Source organism: Xenopus laevis, chromosome 2S (genome assembly GCF_017654675.1).
Source record: "Xenopus laevis strain J_2021 chromosome 2S, Xenopus_laevis_v10.1, whole genome shotgun sequence".
NCBI lineage: Eukaryota > Metazoa > Chordata > Amphibia > Anura > Pipidae > Xenopus > Xenopus laevis.
The window spans coordinates 35,904,908-35,932,624 of NC_054374.1; the positions used below are offsets into that span (position 1 = coordinate 35,904,908).

Here is a 27,717-nt window from a genome sequence, read left to right on the forward strand (position 1 = left end):
AGTTTTATTTTCTTTAATAAAAAAGAAACCTATCTCCAATATACTTTGATTAAAAAATGTGTACCGTTTTTTTAAGAAACATGACTGTATGCAGTGAAATTCTCCCTTCATTTACTGCTGTGGATAGGAATTGTCAGATGGTCCCTAACTGCTGAGCAGGGAAACAATCATACTTATGAACAGCAGGGGGAGCCCCCGACTTATTTCCCAGCCACGCAGAACTCAAGCAGCTTTGTTTATGACGATCCCTAAGCAGCCCAGACCACATTGAGCATGTGCACAGTCTTAGTCTTGCAAAGATGTTTAACAAAGTTCCAAGATGGTGACCCCCTGTAGCCAACTTTGAAAGCATAAATTATTTGTTTGATTAGGCTTGTGGTGCAGTTATATTTAGTATACCAAAGGCATTTCTAGCCTTATTCTATATTAGACTTTACATGCCCTTTAAGTAGTCCTTTTGGGAGTATAGTTTTCCTTTAAGGACAGGCTATTGCAGTGGATTTTGGTGCAGAAAGGCAAAATGCAGGGGAGTAAATAAGAGGCAAAGAGCAGAGCGTCCCAGGGCTGTGTTCACTGCACATTCAAATTGTGGATGTGACAGTACGTACACTTAAATGAAAGCTGCCTGTGGGTGTGTAACTTAAAGCTGGATTCTAAAATTGCACATGACAACAAGCAATGCTGAATATAACATAACGCCAAGAATGTGTGGCTGTGAATCAATTAAAACCCAATTTTTACAACCCAAAAACAAAACACAGAGCAAGTAAGAAGTTAAATTAAATCTTTAAGTCACATTACAAAAGTAACCATAGTAAAGTCAGAACTTCTGATAAGTGCATATTGAAAACACAATTTCTGAATCATTGTTGAACGGAACATGAAACTCCCCAATGCCTTTCAAGCCTTCAGGGTCTAACTGCAACAGCTATTTGGACTGCACACAAATAATCTTCAGCTCCTCCAATTAATGCACAGCATTAGCTGACTCCGAGCCTGTACATTATGATTTGGAGATATCAATCTTCCGCTTTTGTCGCAATCAGGTTCTCCGTCCTGCCCTCTGAAGGCAGATGATGATGAAGAACTTTATGGTCCCACCCAACTGTAGTGAATTTAGAATGATCCAGGGGTGACCAGGCCACACCGGTCACAAAATCTCGATGAGAAAGGTCACGGAATCTGTGTTAATAAAAAAAAAGGGGGGGGGATGATTCAATTCTCCAGACTTGATTCTACTAGATACTGTATATAATGGCCCAGATGAATGAAAATCTTCATAGAAATATGTAAGAGGAACTATAGATGACAAGTTTCTGTTTCCACTAAAATGTTCTATGAATGGTCATGCAACATAACATATATTTTTGCTGAACACATCTCATCAACTCCTCTTTATTAGGGTTCACTTCTTATTTAAGGCTAACAATCAAGCAAATTAAAGTTTACATTCCCACTGTACAATACATAGATAGCCCCTTCTTCTTAGACTGTAAGGTAATTGTCCCCTTTTTTAGCAGTCAGTATCTATTTGTAACCGGTAGGTTAATTTTGTGTAATATACTGGCACTTGCAAATAGTAAAGGGATTAAGAAAAAATGTGCTTAATCTTACACTTCTGAAAAGTCAGCGTCAAGGACGGCCACAGTGCAATCTTCACTTATGGATGCCAGGAAAGGTGAACTAAAGAGAATGAAATGCAAGACATTTTAAGGAACAGTAATCATAACGAATATAAATGTTCTTAAGAAATTAGATTTAGCCCTAAACATGACAGCAGATGTTGACTGCATTGAGATCCACTTATATAGCAGATGATTTCAAGATAAACCCAATCTTTGTCTAATGCAGGGATCCCCAACCTTTTGAACCTGTGAGCAACATTCAGAAGAAAAAGGAGTTGGGGAGCAACAAAGCATGATAAATGTTCTTGAGGTGCCAAATAAGTGCTCTGATTGGCCATTTAGTAGCCCATATGTGGATTGTCAACCTACATTGAGGCTCTGTTTGGCAGTTTTTTTTTTATACAACCAAAACTTGCCTCCAAGCCTGGAATTCAAATATAAGCACCTGCTTTGAGGCCACTGGGAGCAACATTCAAGGGGTTGGAGAGCAACTAGTTTTTCATAAGCTACTGGTTGGGAATCACTGGACTAATGTATTAGATGTGATGGTGCAATACCAGTAATGCCCAGTATTTAGCATGGTAGGGCAACTTTTGGAGAGCAAAGACAGCTAGGGCCTTCATCACGTGTCGGGTTAACCCCCCCCCATCAAGGGTGCCCCAAATAGTAGCCCCATGGTCACCTGGGCCCCCTGGAAAGATGAGCATTGCAAACAAGTAGAAGAGGGTCCCCCTAAAATAACTTCCCTGATCTGCCCCAACCCACTCCTTGTTTACCATAATCCCACCCACGATCCACTCCAACCACAAGTGAAGACCCTCTAGGGGCCCCTTCTACCATGGGCCACCCAGGACTGTGTGGCTATGCCAGCACATTAGAGCACATGTTAAAATTATGCTAGCAGCATAGTGTGGAGAAGGGTCTCTATCTTGTGTTGAGGACTCAAACATAAAATGGGTTCACATAATCTGTTACAAATGAATAACCTTTTGTGTTTTGGAAAACCCAATAAGAATTATGAGAAAGTAACATAAAATGAGTGGGACCTTTTTCACTAGTCAGGGGCCCACTTGAGGCCTCTGAAATGATGTTCTTCTCTGTGCTCCGCATCAGTTATTAGTTCATTGATTTATCAATAAATGCAATTAAAAAATAACAATGCAGTGAAACACATCATGGTCATATCTGGATGCACAAAAAAAAGGATCTAAAAGTTGACTAGTTTTATTCAGCACAGAAAATGCACAGTTTTATATTTCAGATAATATCGAGGGACCTTCAAAGATACTAATGCCTACACTGGACAACACTGACAAATCAAACAGAGAAAAAGACGATACCTGTGATACGAGTATGCCAGCCCTGTGATGTTCTGGGAATGCACAGCCGATGTTTGAGCAGAGTCCGGATTCTTTATATTTACCAAGGATACATTCCCAGTTTCATCACCTAGTACAAAACAAATAAGCCATTTTAAACCTAACATTTATACAATGGATATGGTTCTACTTAAGATCTTTCTCAACTTAAGACTACTTAAAAAGATTTTTTTGATTTGGTATGCATTGCTTGATAACAATAAATTGTTGGTTTAACGTACCACAAGCGAAGGTATCATCTTTTTCCGGATGCCACGTCACAGAGGTAGGAATGGTGTCTGAGGCACAAAAGTCTGAAAAACATATTTTGTGATCTTAAAGGTTCTGTTAGACCAGTATTATTATAAAATGAAAATATTAAAAGTTGGAATCGGTCAATCCATCACTTACAAAACTATTTCCTGGCAACAAATGTCCTCATTCAGTGGCTCTGAAGAGAGCTGCTAACCCCTGACAAACATATGTGTCAAAACTAGGGATGCACAGAATCCACTATTTGGGATTCGGCCGAATCCTTTGTGAAAAATTCAGTCAAATACTGAACAGAATCCTAATTTGCATATGCAAATTAGGGGCGGGAAAGGAAAAAGTGTGAAAGTTTTTTTCACTTCTTTTTTTGTGATGAAAAATAATGTGATTTCCCTCCCCACCCCTAATTTACATATGCAAATTAGGATTCGGATTTGGTTCGCCCAGACACAAGGATTCGGTCGAACCTGAATCCTGCTGAAAAAGGCAGAATCCTGGCCGAATGCCGAAACGAATCCTGGATTCGTTGCATCCCTAGTCAAAACTGAGGTAACGCACGAGGAAGCAGTGAAGGCCATGGATATGCAGCAGTTCTGTAGAATATGCTACTTTCGCAGTTCTAGGGGGATAGTTAGAAAGCTGTATGGGAAGCAAATTGGAGTTAGGGACGGAGCTATACTGTGCCATTGCACCAATTATACTGGTCATACACTGCAAGTAATATAAATGTGGATCCTAAGTTGAAACTGAGTGTTACATAAGCTATCAATATCCGAGATAGTCCTTTCAATTTGGAATGAAGTGAACCACTGTTTAATATACAGCACTCGTGTCTTTGAGACTGGCTGTTTTGTAACTTCAGTAAAATGATTATAGGTGAATACCCAATATTTGTTCAATTCAGCTATTGATGGCAATTTTATTGGTTATTGATTAAAAGTTAAGTTTTCATATTATTATATCATATTAATCATATTAATATGTATAAATAGCATTTGATCTCTTCCTGTGTTAGAACTGTGGAAGTCTGTTGTATTCTGTACAGCTCTGTATACTGGAGCCTTTTTGTCCTATATTGCTTGGATAGCTGCCCCCAAGACTACACAGCAGCTATATAGTACAGTGTACATTAATTATTGCCAATATTAATGAATGCAACTCACCAATTCTAGTAGCAGGCTTAGGCTTTCTGGTATCCCATAGTAAAATCCTTCCATCCTATTGAAAAAACAAAAAAAAAATTAATTTTTAACTTTAAAACAAATAAAATCTCTGTATATCGATGACTAGTCATTTATGATAGTATTTAGCTGATTGCAGAAAGCCATGATCATGGTGCTGTAAAGCAGGAATATACAAGATATAAAAGATCACTCAACAGTTTAAATACATTACTTAATTACAACTTTGTGCAGTTTCATATTTTAAGATCATGCCATTTTAGATTGTGTATGTATTTGGTTTGCCACCACGGATCTACTAGAGGTGTACTGGTTTCTCTTAGACAATCTGTCCATAAGTTCCTATAAAATGATCATACCGAAAAATCTTCTTACTTGAAATGATTTGGGTTTCATAGCTCTTTAAAATGCCCCTTTTTTTTTTAAGCAATTTTAAAGGGGAAATATTAGCTCCTATGCAAAAAAAACTCTTATTTTAATAAAATTAAAGTCTGATGTCATTGAGTGAAACATACTGGAGAGACTGGCCTTCTATTCACAGATCAGCATGCACTCAAGTTCAGATAAAAGTTGAAATGAGTTTGTACTCTGCAAACATTCTGCTGATTATGTGCCAGCCTCTTCTGCATTACTCCTCATATATTTAAAATGATGGGCATTTTACAATGCACCATTCCAAAAATGCTATCTCAATCACAAATTAGGTCAAAACAGGCCGAAAAAAATGTTAACTTTTGATTAAGCATAATGATTAAAGGGGTTTTACCTTTGAGTTAACTCAATTGCAATTTGTTTTCATTTTTTTATTATTTGTGGTTTTCGAGTTATTTAGCTTTCTGTTCAGCAGCTCTCCAGTTTGCAGTATCAGCACTGTTTGCTAGGGTTCAACTTACCCTGGCAACCATGCATCAAATTGAATAAGAGACTGGAATATAAATACAGGCCTGAATAGAAAGAGGAGTAATAAAACATAGCAATAACAATAAGTAGCCTTACAGAGCATATGTTTTTAGATGGGGTCAGTGACCCCCATTTGAAAGATCGAAACATTCAGAAAAAGAAGGCAACCGATTCAAAAAATAAAATAAAAAAATCTTAATAGGTAATAATTGCACATGTTGGAGCTATACTATGGCCTTGCTCTAAGCAACTTTTCTCCAGTACCAGTCGCTGCAGATTATTAAGAGAAGAAACGCTTACCTCCCCACATGATAAAAATATTGTGTCTTTTCCAGGGCAAGCTGCTACACAGTTTACTTCACTCGAATGTGCTAGAAAATGGACATTAACAAAATTAATTATACTATTGAAAAAATAAATTAAAAGCAAAAACAATCACCTCTAGACCTGGATGCAGACTATCATAAAATAAATCCATGACAGAAGTGATTCAAGAATTTAAACTAACAGACTCAGCATGCTCAACAGATTAGAACTCCGAGCATTTTCAAATATGAAAACATGGAGCCCCGAATAATAAAAGCATGTAAATTGTACACACACGGTTACTAATAAGGAGAAGATGTGGGTGTTCTCTTACATCATTTCCATTTATGCACTGAATTTCCATTAAAGCTCTGAATTTAACAGGTTGTAAAAGGAAGATGCAAATGACAAGGTGATATTCCTGCAGTGGTGCAGTGCATTGAGCCCGGTGTCTGAATCACAATATATGATGAATTCAATTCCCTTACCATTGTATGACTTCAGAACAGCTTTTTGGGAAAGGTCCCAGACTTTAACACTAAAATAAAACAAAACGATTTAATTTTTTTCAGCAGTTCAATTGATGAGCAAAACAGCACTAGTGAAAGACAAATTACCTGAAATCTTTGCCTCCACTAACAGCCTGTGCGCCATCAGAAAATACACTCAAGGTTTTTACAATGTCATCATGCTCGTATTTAGCAAATTTATTGACCAGCAAGGACTCTTTCTCCAAAATTTCCCACAGTTCCACAGCACCTAAGGAAAAGGTGTTTTTAATTTGAATGCATTGAGGGGATTTGTACTTATAATAGATTAGATACTGCAGAGCTATAATGAAAAATACCCGAAAAACAACCAACCGACAAAACACAAATTAGTCCTTTTGACCATAGAATAGTGGTTTTCTGTTCTATAAGGAAAGCACCCCTCTGCAGAAGGAAATGCATTGTTTCTATTTTACCCGACGGTCCTAGGTAACCCTCACTAGAACACTACAATCTTCCAAATTTAGAATACTGCACATGCACAAATCTAACCAATGTGCTAGTGATGCCCAAGACTAAAGGTAAATGCTGTAATGCTTTATACATTCTTCAGGCAATTGCATTTTCTTTTGAAGAGAATCACACAGGAAATAAACTCTGTGCCGAAAGTATTGGTATAGAGCAGTGAATTCAGCTTTCGTTATCCTTAAACAGCCTCTTTGTAGCCAAACTTTGGTCAGATCCCATTAAAAGACAAGTATAGTTCATGGAAGAACTAAAAACAAAACATTAGGTCCACTGTTTGGGAATGACTCCCCTAATTTTGGCACTTTTTGGCAGCTCAGCCATGGCATTACAGTCCCACTATATAACTGTATAATTGTAAGTTTTTAATTGATTAATAAAAAACAAATAAGGTGGCTGAACCCCTACTATTCCCAGTAATACCCAACTCAACACAGACATAAAATAATAGGGTAAACCCAGGAAATATTATATGTAGGACATACGGTGCATATGGTGAGAGCAGGAACAAATATTTCATTTCCTCAATTCTACAGATTCTGAAGTCTTGACCAGGACTTTAAGATGGCCATACACTGGCCTACATTAAATTTAATCTGTAGCTTATTGGCCCTTGTAAGGGGGCAAACCAACAGTCTGCCCAACTAATATCTGTAATGTTTAAAAATCCTGTCATGGAAGGAGCTGGTAAGCTCATTAATGTGTCCCACCCTGCAAGCACAAAAAGGCTACTAAGTAGTTGTGGAATAGAAGGGTAACTGCAACATGCAACACAACATTTACATTCACGTACCAGAATCTGATGCCACGAGGATTCCTTTTTCTGATACCCAAGCAACATCTGTCACACCAGCTTCAGTCTGGACCCCAGCTGTACACAGGCTCTCATTAGGAGCCCCTTCGGGGTCTTTAAATACCCATATGGAACCACCCCATGTGCGGCTGCTCAGGCTAGATGCTGCCAGAAGAAGAGCTCCATCTATTAACACAAAAACATAAGCATACAAGAAGACTAAACAATCATAAAATATCAACTGGCACAGAAAACATGGCTTCTTTCTAGAGCATTTATATTACAAGCTACTGCTTCTCAATTTGAATTCTAAAGGAGTTTCGTACAATGTTTTTTGTTCTCATGAGTTTTCAAAGACTGCAGATACAATCTGATCATGGGCCAGCAAATGGATATACCTAATTTGACCCACAAAGCTGGTGGCAAAATAATGCAAGAGTTTGCCCAAGATCTTTCTGTATATGCGAATGAAGTTTAATTCTAAGCATCTTTTGCATATATATATATGGAAGGCTAATATCAGAGGGGTACAGGGGTCACAGATGTCCTGGGCCCAGGGAACTTCATAGATGCCGCTTGAGAAGAACCAAGAAGTTGCACTGGAAAAGAACCAAGAAAACTGCCCATCGCGGAGGAAGAAGGAAACCTGCAGAACATTTAAGGGTAAAGGCACACAATGCTATTTCGGGGAGATTAGTCACCCAGCGACAAATCGCCTCTTCTTCAGGCAAAGAATCTCCCTACAATGCCTTGCCGCCAGCTAGAATGTAAGTCGCCGGCGGGATGGCACATGGAGTTCTTCGTTTTCCGAGGTTGCCTAACAAGGAAACTTCGGGTGACTTCGGAAAACGAAGCACTCCGAGTGCCATCCTGCCAGCGATTTAGATTCTAGCCGGCGGGAAGGCATTGTGGGTAGATTAGTTGCCCGAAGAAGAGGCAATTTGTTGCGGGGCAACTTATCTCCCCCAAATATCATTGTGCGCCTCTACCCTAAAGGTAAGTTCCAATGAACACTAATGCTCTTCTTTTATCTTAAACCCCTGGCCACTAATGTATTTTTATTTTATGTGTGGGGTATGTTTCTTTTGAATGGGTAGGAGGGCCCTAGCACTGTGTATTTTTTTTTTAACTAGTAGGGGTGCCCTGCCCACCAATGATTTTTTTTTTTTAACTGGGGGGGCTCGACCACCAATTGTTTTTTTTTAACTTGCAGCGAGGCCCTTGGCGGTTTTTAGAACTCATGTCTGTGTGGCTTTTATACTGTGGTGTGGGCGTGCGCAGGGGTCTGAGGCTTGGGCTGCTGTTAGGGTTGCCACCTTTTCTGAAAAAAAAAAAAAATACCAGCCTACCCATATGTTTATCTTTTTTCCCCATTAATAACATTGGGATAAACCATCATTTTTACCGGCCAGGCAGGTAAAATACTGGCCAGGTGGCAACCCTAGCTGCTGTTGGGGAGGACGGGGCCAAGAAAGTCTGTCTTGATTTCTGATGGCAGCCCTGTATATGCGTATATATATATATATATATATATATATATATATATATATATATATATATATAGATATATTTTAAAATTTACTCTGGCCTCTCCTATGTACCACGCAGTCTCTCATTGAAACCACTGCCTGGTTGCCAAGGTAAACTGAACCCTAGCAACCAGATACCAGCTAAAATTACAAACTGGTAAGAGGTTCAACAAAAAGCTAGATCGTTACAAAAAATAACTAAAAATGTAAGAATTTACAAACCAACTCAGATCACCGTCAACCCCACACTAAATGTTAATTTAACGACAGACTACTCCTTTACGGGCATATTGAAAAGTGTTTGGAATCCTGACATTTCCATTTAGCCTGCAAAACAAACGTGGCTTTTACAGCTTTTGTCAAGCTAGAGATTTTTGAGGAATCAGCAGCTATTTCTTATTACTATCCTGTTATTAATCTCTCTCCCACCAACATACACTTCACATTGGAACAATGATGTGACATGTGGTCTGAACTAAAACTCTCATAACCCCCTACAGGCCTCAAGCTTTGCTACTGAATCGCTGAGTGCAAAGTCTCACTCTTACCTCTCCGGTACCTCACAGCTCCTATCTGGACCTCCATACAGGCAGGTGCCGTGACCGGCCTACCCCAGGCGCTCCCTTTGCTCATATCTACTGCACGTGCACTGGAACGCAATCAGCGGCCTCTTCCACACTACCCAGCTGCCACCGCGCACACTGGCCCCACCCCTCCGCGTCATCACTCTTCTGACCTCTACCCTTGAACTCTATGAGGAGGACAGAGACGAAATCACAGGGAAAACGACCATAAATTAGCCAAGGTGCCATTTTAGTGGCAACTACAAAAGCATCTTTCTATATAAATAAGCATGAATATATCTGAATTATTATGTGGCAGAAAGTATAGAAAGATCAAATGGAAGGAGCCACGACGCGAAAATAAACATTTTAATATATTAAGGCAGCTGATGGCCGGTAATAATGTCCAGACTATATAACATGATGGGAAGGTTGTTCCTAATTTGCCATCAAGTAAAATGGCGGCGGTAGTTTAGTGGCGTCACCCCCGGCCAGGAAAAGGCGTGCCTAGCGCCATCTTGTTTCCTACTCTCTGTCAGGGACACCGAGGGCACAGGGTGACCGGAGGAGACAGGCCACACTGCTAATTTCGGTCTCAAAGATACATTTTCCCCGTTGCAACATGTTGTCCAGAGTCGCTCTGACCTCAGGTGAGTGTCTGGGAAATGGCCGGCCTGGGATACCCTGGATTTAGCCTTCTCAGCTGCACCAGCTTGTTTTATATTCACACGAAACCTTCATGTGGGTAATTCTTATTTATCACTTGTATGCTCTGCTTAGGAATCAGGCTCTTTGATATCATTTATGTTATACGGTTTTATTAACCCTATAGGCACAGTTAATGCACAGCTTTATTTAAAAACTGTTTTCACAGCTACACCATAGATTTGCTACTTTAATTCAGTGGCATAAACCCTTCCAAACTATTTAATGCCAACTTGTTCTGTGCTCTTCTAAATCATCTGTGCAGGAATCATCTCCTGGCACTAACTGGCTCATTTATATCTCTCTATTGGTAAAACTAAGCTAAAGTAGTGTCAGGAGACTCTTGACTCTCTTGTGCTGAACCTGCTGGAAAGAACAGCGTGGGGCAACCCTGTTGGGAATTAATGATATTGGCAGCGTAAAACTGCTAATATGAAAACTAATGTCAATTCTAGAAGTGTCCAGAAGATCTATGTGAGCTATTACACACACACACACACACACACTGAATAAAGTACCCCTCTTGTAAAATATAAGGATATTATAAGTTACCGAGGAGTATCATGACCATATAAAAACACGAGGCCGAGTGTTTTTATACAGGTCATGGAACTCCGAGGTAACTTCTAATATCCTCATATTTTGCAACTGGGGTACTTTATTTATTATAATACAGAAGTTTCAGTGAGTCATGTGACAGAAATGACATTAGAACTCACCTTTTATAACTGATGACATCAGAACTCTCCGTTTATAAGGATATAATTTACAGGATATTCATGGCTTTTGTGTATATTATATATATATATATATATATATATATATATATATATATATATATATATATATATATATATATATATATATTCTATAGAGATATTCTATAGAGATCTATAGAGATACTTCATGAACTCAAAGGGGTCGTTCACCTTCCAAACACCTTTTTCATTTCAATTGTTTTCAGATTCTTCCCCAGAAATAAAGACTTTTTTTCAATTACTTTCCATTATTTATTTTTTACTGTTTTTCCAAAATCTAAGTTTAAAGTTGAATGTCCCGGTCTCTGGTGTTTTTCAGTCTGGCAGCTCAGTGATTTAGGCGCAGAATCTATCTAAAATGTTATAATTTGGCAACATTTAGTTGATACATTTCTCAGCAGCATCGCTATTGTATCAATTCCAACAACTGCCTGTAATGAAACCCGGAAATTCTGCTCAGCAGGGATAAAGGTAAGAAATGTATCAACTAAATGTATCAATTTAGAACAGTTTAAAGGGTCGATGACCCCCCCCCCTTCCCAGAGCTGCTTTAGAAGGTGAAAAATGCAACTTTACACTTCAATATTAGAAAAACGGGTAGAAAATGGAAAGTGATTGGAAAAGTCTTTATATTTGGTGAACTGTCTGAAACTAACTGAACTGAAAAAAGTGTTTGAAGGTGAACAACCTTTTAAGGGATGAAGCACAAGCAGTTAGGCTTTCATAGAGTTCAATGTCATTCTGTGTCATTGAGTGAAATCCAGCACTCTTGGTGCAGATGGAAGATAAAAGGCCTGTTTATACCGAGTGCTGTTTTTTTTTTATTAATGTAAAATCATAGTTTATTTATGTGTAGTTTTACCATTAGGAGCAGGTGAAGTCGCAGATACTTTTCGCATTATAGGTTTAGAAAATATAATTTAGTAAGTGTTTTATTAAAGAGCTGAATTACTTTAATATTCTGTAGATTAAATTATCAGTATTTGTAATTGGCTTTTTTTTATAGCAGATTTCATGCTGCCATTGTAAATGCAAGGTTGTAAAACACAACACCCACTTTGCATAGTTTTAGTCTAATAAGGGTTCACTTGCCACTTACAGTTAGTTTCATATAAGTTTCATCCTTTTCTTTTGGAGATGAAAGCTCTGTGGCTTGCCCTATAGGAAACCGTGGAATCAATTTATAGCCAATGTAGTAGCACCTGGCCCGCCACTAATCTCCAAATCAAGGGCAAATGAATGTGTTAAGGATAAAGGACGTGTTGCTTGACCAGCTTATGAAAACAGGACACATAACTTTATTTTTTTTTGCCTATTAAACTGTCCCTTAAAGAGGTGTTTCACCTTTAAGTTAACTTTAAGGATGTTATACAATGGCCAATTCTAAGCAACTTTTTAATTGGTCGTCATTATTTATTTTCTATCATTTTTAAGTTGTTTTCCTTCTTCTTCTGGCTCTTTCCAGCTTTCTAATAGGGTGTCACTGACCCCATCAAAAAATGAATGCTATGTAAGACTACAAATTTATTGCTACTTTTTATTACTCACCTTTCTATTCAGGCTCCTCCTATTTATATTCCAGTCTCTTATTCAAATGAATGCATGGTTTAAAGTAATTTGGACACTAGCAACCAGATTGCTAATATTGCTGGAGAGCTGCAGAATAAAAAGCTAAATAACAAAAAAAAAAACACAAATAATAGGAAATGAAAACCAATTGCAAATTGTCTCAAAATATCAATATCTACATCAAATAAAGGTTAACTGGAAGGTGAACAACCCCTTTAATTTAGCAACACGCAATCCAATGCAGTCTGCAACTTCTGATTAACCATGCAGTATAATGAGAAATTTGATAAATTATTTAAAAAGTAGAAAATCTATATTGCATTTGCTTACTATACATTCACAGACATTATAAACAGAAGCAAAAAAATGAATTTGTATTAAGTATTGAATTAAGTATCCATATACACAAACCTATATTTTCATTTTACAATACAGTGGCATTGTTTTACTTTCTAATATTTATTTTGAGTTATTGTTTATTTTTGTAGCCTCTACCCTGAGGAAAACCGCCCCTCTCAGTGTTGGGTAAGTCCAAATTCGTTCCTTATTTCTTCTGTTTTACCTCAATCTATTCAGAGCATAATCCTATCACTATAAAAAGTGTCTGTGTTTTTCCCCACTTAGTGCAACCTACTCTGTGTAAACACAGCAGGAGACCTACTATAGAAAGTCATACCATCTTTTTTTTTTTTATCACCAGACTTCTGAACCAATGCAGGGAATTTCACAAGGGGCAGCCTGCCATGGCTCCAGTGCCACCACTTCCAGAGAAAGGAGGGAAGGTCCGTTTTGGTTTGATCCCTGAAGAGCTTTTCCAATTCCTTTACCCCAAGACAGGCGTCACAGGTAGGAAACGCTTATCTTACCTTCTCTTGCTTGCAGCATACAAATAGAAGAACTATCTGATGTGGCAGGTCCTCTTGATGCCTGGAAGATAAGAAAGATGCAACCTCAGAAATGCAGACTTTTTTTCTTTAGAATTTGTCACCTTCCCATCCTCGCGGGTGACCAGCACCCCAAAATACCTTGCCGTTGGTAACAACTGCAATGGCCGCAGTTTGAATATATCATGTAATCTACAATTATGTATTATCTATGATGATTCCCAAAGAGGGGGTAGAGAACAAGCATAAGACAGGCATCAAAATGGGCCAAATAGGCCATTAGCAGTAAGCTGAACCCAGAAAACACATGGCTTTTGAAAGTACATATTCTGACATTTCTTTCTACTCCAAACTATAATTTGTTACTAAAGATTTTTTTTTGACAAAAAAAACTATTTTTAAAGGACTTACAAAATTGATCCAAAATGTTGGGGGTTTTAGCAATTAAAGGGTTGGTTCACCTTTAAAGTAACTTTTAGTATGTTATAGAATGCCGAATTCTAAGCAACTTTTCAATTGGTCTTAATTCTTTGGATTCTTCTCAGCTTTCTAATGGGGGTCACTAACCCCATCTAAAAACAAATGCTCTGTAAAGCTATACATTTATTGTTATTTCTAATTTTTATTACTCCTTTCTATTCAGGCCCTCTCCTATTTTTATTCCAGTCTCTTATTTAAAGCAGTCCATGGTTGCTAGGCTAATTTGGACCCGAGCAACCAGATTGCTGAAACTGCAAACTAGACAGCTGCTGAATAAAAAGCTAAATAACTCAAAAAACATAAATACCGTATATACTCGAGTATAAGCCGAGTTTTTCAGCCCCCAAAATATGCTGAAAAACTCTACCTCGGCTTATACTCGGTCAAGCGCAAAAACGGTCGCCGGCGCCTAAGAATAGTCGCCGGCGCCTAAGAATAGTCTCCAAGAATATTCGCCGGCGTCCAAGAATGGACGCCGGCATCCAAAAACGAGACGCTGGCACCTCCAATGGGAGCAGAAATCCTCAATTTTTTTATTGAAATTTACCAGAAGCTGCTGCATTTCTCACCCTCGGCTTATACTCGAGTCAATAAGCTTTCCCAGTTTTTGGAGGTAAAATTAGGTACCTCGGCTTATACTCAGGACGGCTTATACTCGAGTATATACGGTAATAAAAAATGAAAGCCAATTGCAAATTGTCTCAGAATATCACACTCTACAAAAGAGCTATAAAAGATAATTTGAAGGTGAACAACCCCTTTAAGGTACAGGTATGGGACCTTTTATCCAGAATGCTCATGACCTGGAGTTTTCCAGATAACGGATCTTTCTGTAATTTGGATCTACTAGAAATGCATGTAAACATTAAATAAACCAAAAAGGCTGGTTTTGCTTCCAATAAGGAGTTTGGATCAAGTAGAAGGTACTATTTTATTGTAACAAAAAAAGTGAATCATTTTTAAAAATTTGGATAAAATGTAGTCTCTGGGAGATGGCCATTCTGTAATTCGGAGCTTTCTGGATAACAGGTTTCCGGATAATGGATCCTATACCTGTATTTTTAAATCATTCCTTGATACTTTAGATTTTTCTACTATTACAGCATTCACGGAAGTGTTTTTAATATCAATTATTAACGTTTACTGCTTTTTTATCCATTTCTTTATATTATTATTACATTTTGTGATCTGCCATTATTAGCAAAATGGTTGAAACCATAATGATTTTTATTACATTACCTGATTATTTTTTTCTCTTGTAGGTCCTTACATGCTGGGTACTGGTCTCCTTGTCTACCTTTTGTCAAAGGAAATATATGTCATAAATCATGAATCTTTTGCTGCTGCCTCTATTGGTATTTGCATTGTGTACGGAATCAAGAAATTTGGGCCCAGCGTAGCAGCCTTTGCTGACAAGCTCAATGAAGTAAGGGGGTTTTTCTTTGTTTGTATTTAGTTTTTGCTGACTGATGAGTGAAAGAGGGCACTGTAGTAAATGGTAATTTGCATAATCTGAATGGTGAACAAAAGAACTGAACTTGTGCATAGGCATTGATCAATATTTAGAATCAGGTAGCACTAACTGCAATGTGTTTTCATTTTGTAGGAGAAAGTTGCTAAGGCACAGGCAGTAAAAGATTCTGCAATTAAGAATCTGGAACGGGCTATTGAGGAAGAAAAGAAGGAACAGTGGAGGGCTGAAGGAAGACACCACCTCTTTGATGCAAAAAGGGTATGATTCTGCCATGTTTTATTTTGTGCCCTTCCAACTGATACCACTCATTTAATAGTGGATATCTGTTTTAGTAACTTTTTTGTTTCAAAATGATGCTTTGTGAAGCATATTCAGCTGCTTAAAGGGATCCTGTCATCGGAAAACATGTTTTTTTCAAAATGAATCAGTTAATAGTGCTACTCCAGCAGAATTCTGCACTGAAATCCATTTCTCAAAAGAGCAAACAGATTTTTTTATATTCAATTTTGAAATCTGACATGGGGCTAGACATTTTGTCAATTTCCCAGCTGCCCCTGGTCATGTGACTTGTGCCTGCACTTTAGGAGAGAAATGCTTTCTGGCAGGCTGCTGTTTTTCCTTCTCAATATAACTGAATGTGTCTCAGTGAGACATGGGTTTTTACTATTGAGTGTTGTTCTTAGATCTACCAGGCAGCTGTTATCTTGGGTTAGGGAGCTGTTATCTGGTTACCTTCCCATTGTTCTTTTGTTTGGCTGCTGGGGGGGGGAGGTGATATCACTCCAACTTGCAGTACAGCAGTAAAGAGTGATTGAAGTTTATCAGAGCACAAGTCACATGACATGGGGCAGCTGGGAAATTGACAATATGTCTAGCCCCATGTCAGATTTCAAAATTTCTTTTGAGAAATGGATTTCAGTGCAGAATTCTGCTGGCGCAGCACTATTAACTGATTCATTTTGAAAAAAAATTTTTTCCCATGACAGTATCCCTTTAAAGGAAAAGGAAACCCTGTAGAAACCCCCCCCCCCCCCACACACACCCCACGTAGACCTCCTCCCCCCCAGGCTGGCCAAATGTTAGGCATCCCCAAGTGATTGTATTGACTTACCTGAAACCCATTTTGCTGTCATTTTTAACATAGTTCTATGATCGCCTGGTCATATCTAGGAAACACTATTAAATACAGTTTAGACTGTGTTTATCCTTAAAATTTACTGTTACCAATCTTATAACATTTGCAATTGGTCTTTATTTTGCATGGTTTTGAAAAAAATTACTTTTTTGTGTGCATTCGGTTTCTAGGACTTATTTTTATCCTATCAGCCTGGCAGACGTTGCCACAAAAAGCCACAATGGAAAAGGAATAATATAGGCCCTGAACCGATATATTGGCAAAACAAAAAGATTGATAAAACTAAAATCTTACAATGAACATGACAACCAGATATGATTTTTAGTTGCATGCCATAAGGCAGAGTTGGAGGGATAATTAAAAATGAAGACCAACTTAAAAGTTGCTTAAAAGTAGTCCATTCTAAAAACAAAACTTTCCCTTTCATTGACGGCATCCAAGTCAACCAGAATGGAAAAATAGCACAACATAATACTCCCAGCTAAACGCTTTACCATTAAAATCAATCTAGCCCAAACACTAGAATATGAAAGAAATTTTCTTGAGCCCTTTCATGGTCGGGAAAAAATTATTATCAGAGAATGAAAACATTTTATGTAGGACTTACTTTACATAGAATATTGGAGTTTGTTCTTTCACGTGAATGACTTTGTTATATACTTTAACACAGAATAATGTGTCAGTGCTCCTGGAGATTAACTACAGAGAGAGACTTCTGAATGTCTTTAATGAGGTTAAGAAGCGCTTGGACTATCAGGTAGCTCTGCAACATCTCCAACGCCGCAAGGAGCAAGATCATATGATCAACTGGGTAGAAAAGAATGTGGTACAGAGTATCACACCCCAGCAGGTAAGAAAAAAGTCATTTGTTAAAGGGGTTGTTCACCTTTACATTACCTTGGTATGATGGACAGATTGATATTCTGCTTCACTTTGCAATTGGTTTTCATTTTTTATTATTTGTGTTTTTTTGAGCTGTTTAGCTTTTTATTCAGCAGCTCTCCAGTTTGCAATTTCAGCAATCTGGTTGCTAGGGTTCAAATTACCATAGCAAACATGCATCGATTTGAATAAGAGGTTTGAATATGAAGGGTCCTGAATAGATCCGTAATAAAAAGTAGCACTAACAATTTGTAGCCTTTCAGAGCATTTGTTGTTTAAATAGGGTCCGTGACCCTCATTTGAAAGCTGGAGAGAGTGAGAAGAAAAAAGCAATTAATTCAAAAACTAGAAGATATAAATAATGAAGACCAATTGAAAAGTTGCTTAGAATGGGCCATTCTGTAACAAAGTTATTTTAAAGGTGAACCACACCTTTAACAGCAGGCAACTACAGTATGTCCTCAATGGGCTCTGGGCATCACACAGTTCTTTCACAACTATATCTTTCTATTTAATTACTGCAAAAATACTGTTTTATCCCTGTCTATGGTTATTCAGTTAGGCCAAATAAAAGTCTAGATTTCAAAGGACTGACTATTATTATTATTACTCATTATTATGCTTTTCGAAGGGATTCTGTCGTGATTTTTATTGTCGTTTTTATTTCTAAATTATTATCAAGTATTTCTAGAGCGCCAACGTATTGTGCAGCAATATTACACTGCAAATAATTCACTCTACCATGTAAAATATCATTCCTAACCCAACAAGTGTGTTTTTTTTTTTTAGTTGTAATATTGGTGTGTAGGAGCCATCTCAGGTCATTTTGTCTGGTCATGTGCTTTCAGAAAGAGCCAGCACTTTAGGATGGAATGGCTGCTGTTTCTCCTACTCAGTGTTAGGGTAAGGACACACTGGACGATTTGTCGCCAACGTTTTTAAAAAGCAAATTGCGGCGACATATCGCTCGTTTTGTCTCTGAACAAAACCAAATGAAAGACGCCAGCTCCTGTGCCCACAGCGCGTTTGTGAATCGCCTGTAGCTCCAAAACGCACTGAGACCCTTTTCCGAGCGATTTATCAGAAATAGCATGTACTTAGAAAAGCACTGAAATCTCCTAGACACGCACACACATACAGATAAGTAGCAGCAATTGTATTCAAATTACAATGCGAACGCAAGCACGTAAAGACGCCAGGTTACAGCGGGAAGCACAAACCGTTTCCGGTTTGGGAGGAGCACGTACCGCACAGAGTAATGGGATACAAATCGCTCTGTGCCAATAGTCGCTGTGAATCGTCTGTTCAAAAAAGACGATCGTCTTGTCGCCGCGATTTACTTTTTTAAAACGTTGGCGACAAATCGTCCAGTGTGTCCTTACCCTAACTGAATGAGCCACAGTGGGAACATGGATTTTACTTCTCTTATTCTTGCATCTACCAAGGTGCTGTTACCTGGTTACCTTCCCATTGTTCTGTTGTTGGGCTGCTGGGGGAGAGGGAGGTGGTGATAGCAGTCCAACTTGCAGTGCAGCAGTAAAGAGTGACTGAAGTGCATCAGAGCACAAGTCACATGACTGGGGGCAGCTGGGAAACTAACAATATATCTAGCCTCATGTCAGACTTCAAAATTAAATATAAAAAAAACCTGTTTGCTCTTTTGAAAAAATGGATTTCAGCGTAGAAGTCTGTGGGAGCAGCACTTACTGATGCATTTTGAAAAAAAAACATGTTTTCCCATGACAGTATCCCTTTAATGGAAAATGAAAACCAATATGCTGGGCACCAACCCAGTGTAAACACATTTAACATTTTCTGTGAACTTGTCAGATGTAAATTGTCAGGCTATGCTTGCTGGCTCAGTAAAGACTTTCATGTTAAAGGGATGTTGTCATGGGAAATCGTGTTTTTTTTACAAAATGCATCTGTTAATATTGTTGTTCCGGTAGAATCGTGCATTGAAGTCCATTTTTTATATTTAAATTTGATGTGGGGCCAGCCATATTCTTCGTTTCCCGGTGACTTGTGCTCTAATAAATTTCAGTCGCTCTTCAGTTACATTGAGTAAGAGAAACAACAGCCTGCCAGAAAGTAGTTCCATCCTAAAGAGCTGGCTCTTTCTGAAAGTACATAACCAGGCAAAATGACCTGAGATGGCACCTACACACCAATATTACAACTAAAAAAAAAATATATATATATATATTGGTTCATGTATAACATTTTAAATGGAAGAATAAATGACTTGCAATGTACACAGTGTAAATTGGTCCAAATATGGATTCGGACTGCCAGGGTGTGCGAGGTGACTCCTCTTTTCTTCCTAAATTGGTAATACACCATAAAAATCATGACATAATCCCTTTAAGTAAGATATAGGGCTTTTGATTCCTTCTTATGATTATCTGATCTTAAACAAGTACGGTATTTTATTATCTTTGACCATGGCACAGGCGTCCTACCTGTATACGTAGCATTTTTGGTCAAATTTAAAATGTAGTTATTTACTTCAATGAGTTAATTCACAATGGGCTATGCCAGTAATTATCATCTGTTATTAAAACAAATGTAGTCAATATATGAAGTTTATTGTACTTAATCGTAATCTTTTTTTTTGAAAGGATATCGTTATTTTTCTCTTACAGCAAAAGGAGAGCATTGCCAAATGTATCACGGACCTGAAACTTCTAGCCAAGACTGCACAAGCAAGAGTTTAATTTCTTACTGTTGAAGAATTGTATATCTGCAGACTCCAGCTGTCTCCTAACCATTCTGTGTTTAAATGTTAATATTTCTACACTCTATAATGACTACTGACTTTTTTTTTCCCCTCAAGAATGTTAAGTGCAAATCTGCATATATATGCATTTGTATGGTAGTCAATCAGGTTATTCATCCACATGCTCCAGTACTATAAAGAATATTGCCCAAAGTTCAGGTGATGCAGTAATGCAATTTGTGCTGCAAGTTTGGTGGCAGCAGCACATGTTTTTCCAGTGATCTCAGCCAAGTTCTGCTGGCTTCTTAGCTTCTCAGGGTAGTTAAGGGCAGAGACACCCTGGCAGATTCAGGGAGATTAGAAGCCCGACGACAAATCTCCTCTTCTTTGGGGCAACTCATTTCCCTGAATTGCCTTCCCACCGGTAAGAATGAAAATCGCCGGCAGGATGGCACTCAGGGCGACTTCGGAAGACGAAGCTTTTCGAGTGCCACCCGCCGGTGATTTTCATAATATATCGGCTTCATCATACTGAAATAAAAAAACTTTCTAAATACAATCAATTAAATAATCTGCATTGTTACTGAAATAATCAAGTTTATGTTCACTATCCCTCTCCGCTTCTATTCCTCTTCATTCTGTCTTCTTGCAGCAGTTGAGTGTTAGATATACTTATAGGGGTGCTTACTTTCCTAACAGATGAATTAATCCTCTAAAGGCTTCAATGGGGATGTCAACCTAAAGGAACAGTAACACCGAAAAATGTAAGTGTTTTAAAGGAGAAGGAAAGTTAGAGGCATTTTATTGCCAATAGATTAGCTGCAATAGTGCAAGCTGGAATGCTATATTTATTCTGTAGAATGCATTACCATACCTAAGTAAAAAGCTCTAGAAGCTCTCGGTTTGTTTAGGATAGCAGCTGCAGTATTAGCTTGGTGTGACATCACTTCCTGCCTGAGTCTCTCCCTGCTCACCTATAGTTCTGGGCTCAGATTACAGCAGAGAAGGGGGGGGGGAAGAGGAGCAAACTGAGCATGCTCACGCCCGGGGCAAGAAGGTTTAAGCTGAAAACAGGAAGTCTGATACAGAAGCCCATGAGTACACACTAGAAGGAAAGAAATGTGGTGTTTCTTTTGACAGAGGACTCAGAGCAGCATTACTTTGAGGGTTTACTGGTATATTTATATAGACCTTTCTTATAAGGCTTATTAAGTTTTAACCTTTCCTTCTTATTTAAAGGAAGGCAATATAATGTACTGTTGCCCTGCACTGGTAACATTGGTTTGTTCGCTTAAAAGACACAACTATAATTTATATAAACAAGTTGCTGTGTAGCCAAGGAGCAGCCATTTAAGCACAGGATACACCGTAGTTTTCATTTTTAACTAAGGAGTTGTTGGCTTTGCCTTGCTAACCTACTAAATTGCTAAAACATGCAAAAAAAATGGGTTATTGGCAGGGTTGCCATTTCTACAAAAAGTGATATCAGACTACTGTGGACTGAACACACTATTTTATATGTATGGTGATATAAGCACTGGGGGTTCCAGATCTTAGAGACCCTTTTCCCCCTCACTGATTATAATCACTGACCTGTTAGCCTGGACTGCTGCTCCTCTTTGCCTAAAACTGCACTGGCCTGGGGTATTTCTGTGGGAGTTCATCTGCCGTGATCTTGGAGTTCCTGGCTTTTTAAATCAGTGTTCTAACAACCAAAATGAGTAAATAAAAACCAATGTCAGCCAGATGGGGCTTACAGTGTGTGGGGGAAGACTACATCAATGCACAGATGCACTTCTTGTCTGATGGGATTCAAGCACTGGCGAGCTATTGTCAAAATAGCAACTATAGGTGACCATTTTAATATAAAACTCACTATAGTATAAACTATACAAGTTTTTTTCAGGCCTACCCTTACAAATAAGTAGCCAACTCAGCTGTTTGGCCACCTTAAAGGTATTGTTTACCATATGTAGATATGATGTATAAATATTCTGAGAAAAATTGCAATTGGTTTTTATTTTTTTATGTTCTGTAATTTAACAGTTATTTGTCTTTGTTCAGCAGCTTTCCAGTTTGGTATTTTAGCAGCTATCTGGTTGCTAGGGCCTTGTTTACCTTAGCAGCCAGGCAGTGGTTTAAATAAGAGACTGGGATATGAATAGGAAAGGGGACGAACTATTATTTTTTGATTACAGGCGTTAGTGACCGCCAGTTGAAAAGAAAGGTGTACAAGTGGAAAACAATTTTAAAACTAAAAAAAAAATAGACTAATTGCAAAGTTGTGAGGAATCGGATATTCTATAACATACTAAAAGTTAATGTAAAAGTGAACAACCATTTTAACAATGCTATGGGTGGGGAACTGGAGTTAGACTACAGAGCACAGTCTCAAGTATATTTTGAGTAAAATGTCCAGTGCACCCAAGGCCTAATAAATGAAAAATTGCTTTTATTACTCTTATGGAAGTTTTTGCTATGGGTTAAAAAAAAACACCCTTCATTAAGTGTCGGCTGAGGCTCTTTGCCATGGTGTAACCAACTGCCAGTCTCTCCTTAAAGGAGACATGTACGTTAAATTAACAAAAACTAATTTTGTAGGCAAATATAATCAATATATGATGTTGCTTTTACATGGTGCTAAAAATTTATATCTTTAAAAATAGCCCCTTTATTGGAGCTCCCTATAGATGTTCTCTGGTCCCTGTCTGTGTTTCAAATGAGTGGTGGGCGTGTCCTAACAGTCCCTGCCAGAAGCACAGTAGGAGGGGACAACCAATCACAGCCCTGCAGTCAGGGGCGTAACTATAGAGTAAGCGGACCCTGCGACTGCAGGGGGGCCCAGGAGGTATAGGGGCCCCATGAGGCCTTAATTCATATACAATTTCAATAAATATTGGTAAAACAAGTCAACTTCTAGACCTATTGGGGGGCCTGAAAAATAATTTGCTGTGGGGCCCAGTAATATCTAGTTATGCCACTGCCTGCAGTCACACCAGCACAGACAGGCTTCAGTTCCCTATCAGGTCCTGCTAGCTGCTGATTGGTTCCAGTCCTACAGTGCAGTGAGCTGAGAGCTGCCGGCTCCCCTGCACAGCCTGGGAATTCAGGGAGCAGGAAGTGGAAGAGAAGGGAGGGATTATTAAGGTTTTTGCAGAAATATTTAATAAATCAGCCTGAAACACTACGGTTTAATGCACAATTCTTCTTTATTTAAATGAGTATAATGCACTGGTACATTCTTATTTATACAAAAAATGTCTCCTTTAAAGCCCCCCCTGGAGCCAGACTCAGGCAGGTGGGGCTTCACTTTCCCTTGAGGCAATCATAGAGGTATCCTATATGTTATGGTACCTCTCCTTGTCAACAGAACAATATAAGAATCAAATTTCCTCTCCATGAATTTCAAGTTAAAACTGTATATTTTGACACCATACCATACTAGGTCACATAGTGATTGCTGAATAAATTTATGGTAAAAGAATAGGGAATATCATACTTACCGAGATTTTCCTTTTCTAGACTGTAACACAGCAGTGGGCAACAATGGGTTAATCCCCTCCCGCGATGCAATGGGACAAGAAATACCAAAATAAATACAAGCTTCCTCCCCCTGGCCGCCATCTTTGAATCCTGGAGTCTTCCCCATGATGGTGGAAAGTCATGCCCACTGCCGTGTTACAGTCCAGGAAAGGCAATCTCGGTAAGTATGATATGATTTTCCCTATTCCTGTTCCAAAGGAAAACCAACATAGAGAGGGAGAAGTTAGTATTTAGTGCAGAATTCAACCCTGAAATTGCGAAAGAGGAGGATTTGTCAGCAAACACATCAAATTTGTAATGGTTAATAAAGGTATGGAAAGAAGACTACGCTGCTGCCTTACAGATTTCTTCTGAAGTAGTCCCCGCATGGAGGCTCAACAGGGGAGAAAAGACACTTCTGTCTGAGCGCCAAGCCTCGAGCGCCACTTCCAGGTTTACTTCCTGGCTTGCGCAATCGCGAATGTGCCGGCGACATCTGACATCTGCGTCTCACGCACGTTGCCCAGGGAGGCATTTGTGGCTTACACGGCCTGAGCCTTTCCCGAAGAGACACATAAGGCAAGCCGCCTGGGTCCAGGGACATCAGAAGGGGGAGAGGTACCCAATCTGGAACTAGTGGGGGTAAGAGACAGGAGGGAAAAAAAGATGGTGGCCAGTGGGCGGAAGCTGGCTTTTATTTTGGTATTTCCTGTCCCATTGCATGGTGGGAGGGGATTTACCCGTTGTTGCCCATTGCCGTGTTAAGGAACAGGAAACCCCTGTTCTTTAATGCCATTTTGTGCAGAAGAAACACTTCTCCAGTTCTCTGCTAACCAGAACCAGTTGTCTGGATTTTCCCTGTGAGAGGCTGCCTCAGGGTGGGGTTAGTTGCTGGGTTACAAGTGCCTGGTGCAAGGTTGTGATTGGCCGGTGGAAAAAAGGCAACTTGAGTATGCAGATCTGGCTGCAGCAGTAGTTATTGATGTAGGTTGGGGTAGGATGTAGGAAGCAGTAGCCACAGCCTCTCTCATGCCTTGGGATAAGCAGCCTATTACCTAATCACAGGTGAGTCACCTCAGCACATCTAACCAACATTCTTTCTGCTCCCTCCCCTCTATCTCTCTTTCTCTCGTCTTCATTACACTTTCATTAACTTCTGCTCCTCAGCCCCTGAATGTCTTCTAGTTACAGGCGCCTGCCTCCTGTCAATTCTCATCTTGGCAAACTCCTTCTAAGAGTAATACAAATAAAATTGTAGTGAATTAAACCCCCTCCAGCAAGTGGGTCCAAATAGACAAAACACATGGTGACTTCCCTTTGTAAAGACCAGGGAAACTCCTTGTCAACTACAGAACTGCCAAGGAAATACTGTATAGGGAAACACCTCTCCCTTCCAATGCAACACAGGACCAGCCCTTAACTGGCTTAATCCTTATGGGGACTGACTGAAATAAAGTTGAGAAAAACATTTATTCACCTACACATGTAAACTGCCAGGCATGCTGGAGAAAATATCATCATACAATCCACTTTTACAAACAAACTCTAAGGCCTACAAAACAATACTGTTTGTATTTCTCTTCCTGGTTTAGCTATCAAACTTTTAAAGGGAAAACATATCCTAATAGTTAGGCAGGATTCTTTTACAAGGTATTTTCATCATCATCATTATGTGTTTTTGCAGAATACTTCTATTTCTACAGTTAATTTAAAAATAGAGAGTCTAAGGGTTCTGTTGACCCTATTTCTTGCAGTATTTGAATACAGTTGTAGCATACTAAATTGTTACTAAACTATAGGTTCCATGCATTCACTTTGCAGAGTGATTTGTCTAAGTTGGAAAACTGGGCAGCAAACTGGAAAATGAGGTTCAATGTTAATAAATGCAAAGTTATGCACTTTGGCAAAAATAATATAAATGCAAGTTATACACTAAATGGCAGTGTGTTGGGAGTTTCCTTAAATGAAAAGGATCTAGGGGTCTTTGTAGATAACACGTTGTCTAATTCTGGGCAGTGTCATTCTGTGGCTACTAAAGCAAATAAAGTTCTGTCTTGCATAAAAAAGGACATTAACTCAAGGGATGAAAACACCAGAGGCCACTCCTTCAGACTAGAAGAAAAGAACTTTCATTTGAAGCAGAGTAGGTGGTTCTTCACATTGAGGTTGTGGAATGCACTGCCGGGTGATGTTGTGATGGCTGATTCAGTTAATGACTTTAAAGGAGAAGGAAAGTTGTCTTGCACTTGGGGGTGCCAAATGTTAGGAACCCCAAGTGATCATATTGACTTTCCTGAAACCCCGGGCCTGTGCTCCTATCAGCAGAAAACGGCACCAGCCTGGGGTTAATCCAGCGAGCACAACAGAGCGCTCAACTTCTGGGCTTCTTCTTCCTTCAAATTTCCTGGGGTAGACATGTGCAGTAGAACGAAATAGACAACCTTTTAGTTAAAGTTTGACTTTTCGCTCTACTGCGCATGCACAGCAACGAAAAGAAAGAAGAGCTCCGTGGTGCTCGCTGGAAGAACCCCGGGCCAGTGCAGTTTTCTGCTGATAGGAACACTGGTCCGGGGTTTCAGGTAAGTAAATACAATCACTTGGGGTGCCTAACATTTGGCACCCCCCAGTGCAAGACGACTTTCCTTCTTCTTGAAGAATGGCTTGGATGATTTCTTGGACAGACATAATATCAAAGGCTATTGTGATACTAAGCTCTATAGTTAGTATAGATATGGGTATATAGAATTTATGTGAAAGTATGGAGGGGTGTGTGTATGGATGCTGGGTTTTTATTTGGAGGGGTTGAACTTTATCTTTTTTCAACCCGATTTAACTATGTAACTTGTAAGCATAATTGTTTCCCCCGTCATCTTTATTGTTGGCTAAAGAGCTGCAACTAAATGACATCTGGGAGGAGAGGGTAGGGAACTGAAATTAAAATAATGAACATAGGAAAACATAAAGAGTTGGGTAAAATAAATATTTTCATACACAAAAGAGAGGATATTGAATGATTATTCTATTCTCTTGACCTTTCCAGTAGTGATGAGCGGTAGTTTTCCAAGACCCGACTCGGACCGGACCTCCCTCAATCCGCCCGCCTGCGACTTCCCCCTTCCTTTTATAGACCCGCGTCACCCGCCACTTATGTCACAAAGGGGCGGGGCCCACGACCCTCAAATGGGGAGGAAGATAAGTTTTTTTTTTTATAAAAAGTTTTTATGATATGATATTATGTCTGCAGAGCCATTGACAGCAGAGATTCGGGTAAGGCAGAATACTTTTTTATTGCTCTGTGGTTCCATTTGCTATAAATACAGAAGGGTGAGTAGTAAATGCCTTCACTGAAACTCTAAAAAAACATTACTTTAATCAAAAATACTTTGTGTTTGTCTGATGGATGATAGGCAATAAAACTAATGTGAATTAATTTTATGGAGTGGTCCAGTACATTAGGTCAGAGTTAAAGGGATACTGTCATGGGAAAAAAAATTTTTTCGAAATGAATCCGTTAATAGTGCTGCACTGTAATCCATTTCTCAAAAGAGCAAACAGATTTTTTTCTATTCAATTTTGAAATCTGACATGGGGCTAGACATTTTGTCAATTTCCCAGCTGCCCCTGGTCATGTGACTTGTGCCTGCACGTTAGGAGAGAAATGCTTTCTGGCAGGCTGCTGTTCTTCTCAATGTAACTGAATGTGTCTCAGTGGGACATGGGTTTTTACAATTGAGTGTTGTTCTTAGATCTACCAGGCAGCTGTTATCTTGTGTTAGGGAGCTGCTATCTGGTTACCTTCCCATTGTTCTGTTGTTTGGCTGCTGGGGGGAATAGGGAGGGGGTGATATCACTCCAACTTGCAGTACAGCAGTAAAGAGTGCTTGAAGTTTATCAGAGCACAAGTCACATGACTTGGGGCAGCTGGGAAATTGACAAAATGTCTAGCCCCATGTCAGATTTCAAAATTGAATATAAAAAAATCTGTTTGCTCTTCTGAGAAATGGATTTCAGTGCAGAATTCTGCTGGAGCAACACTATTAACTGATTCATT

At 39.0% G+C, this 27,717-nt stretch overlaps 2 protein-coding genes across 2 annotated transcripts; one reads left to right on the plus strand and one right to left on the minus strand.

The window, feature by feature from the left end:
• Window positions 1-770: 770 nt before the first annotated feature.
• wdr77.S (WD repeat domain 77 S homeolog) lies at window positions 771-9,734 on the minus strand. The gene is given in 10 exon segments (NM_001091234.1): window positions 771-1,182; window positions 1,615-1,683; window positions 2,966-3,074; window positions 3,226-3,297; window positions 4,417-4,471; window positions 5,635-5,705; window positions 6,129-6,178; window positions 6,258-6,399; window positions 7,447-7,632; window positions 9,524-9,734. Coding segments are annotated over 10 exon segments (1,002 nt in total). The 5' UTR covers window positions 9,609-9,734; the 3' UTR covers window positions 771-1,019.
• A 349-nt stretch (window positions 9,735-10,083) lies between these two features.
• Window positions 10,084-20,229, plus strand: atp5pb.S (ATP synthase peripheral stalk-membrane subunit b S homeolog). Its single transcript, NM_001086241.1, is given in 7 exon segments — window positions 10,084-10,188; window positions 13,059-13,095; window positions 13,271-13,416; window positions 15,197-15,360; window positions 15,541-15,666; window positions 17,214-17,393; window positions 20,071-20,229. Coding segments are annotated over 7 exon segments (753 nt in total). The 5' UTR covers window positions 10,084-10,160; the 3' UTR covers window positions 20,143-20,229.
• Window positions 20,230-27,717: the final 7,488 nt, after the last annotated feature.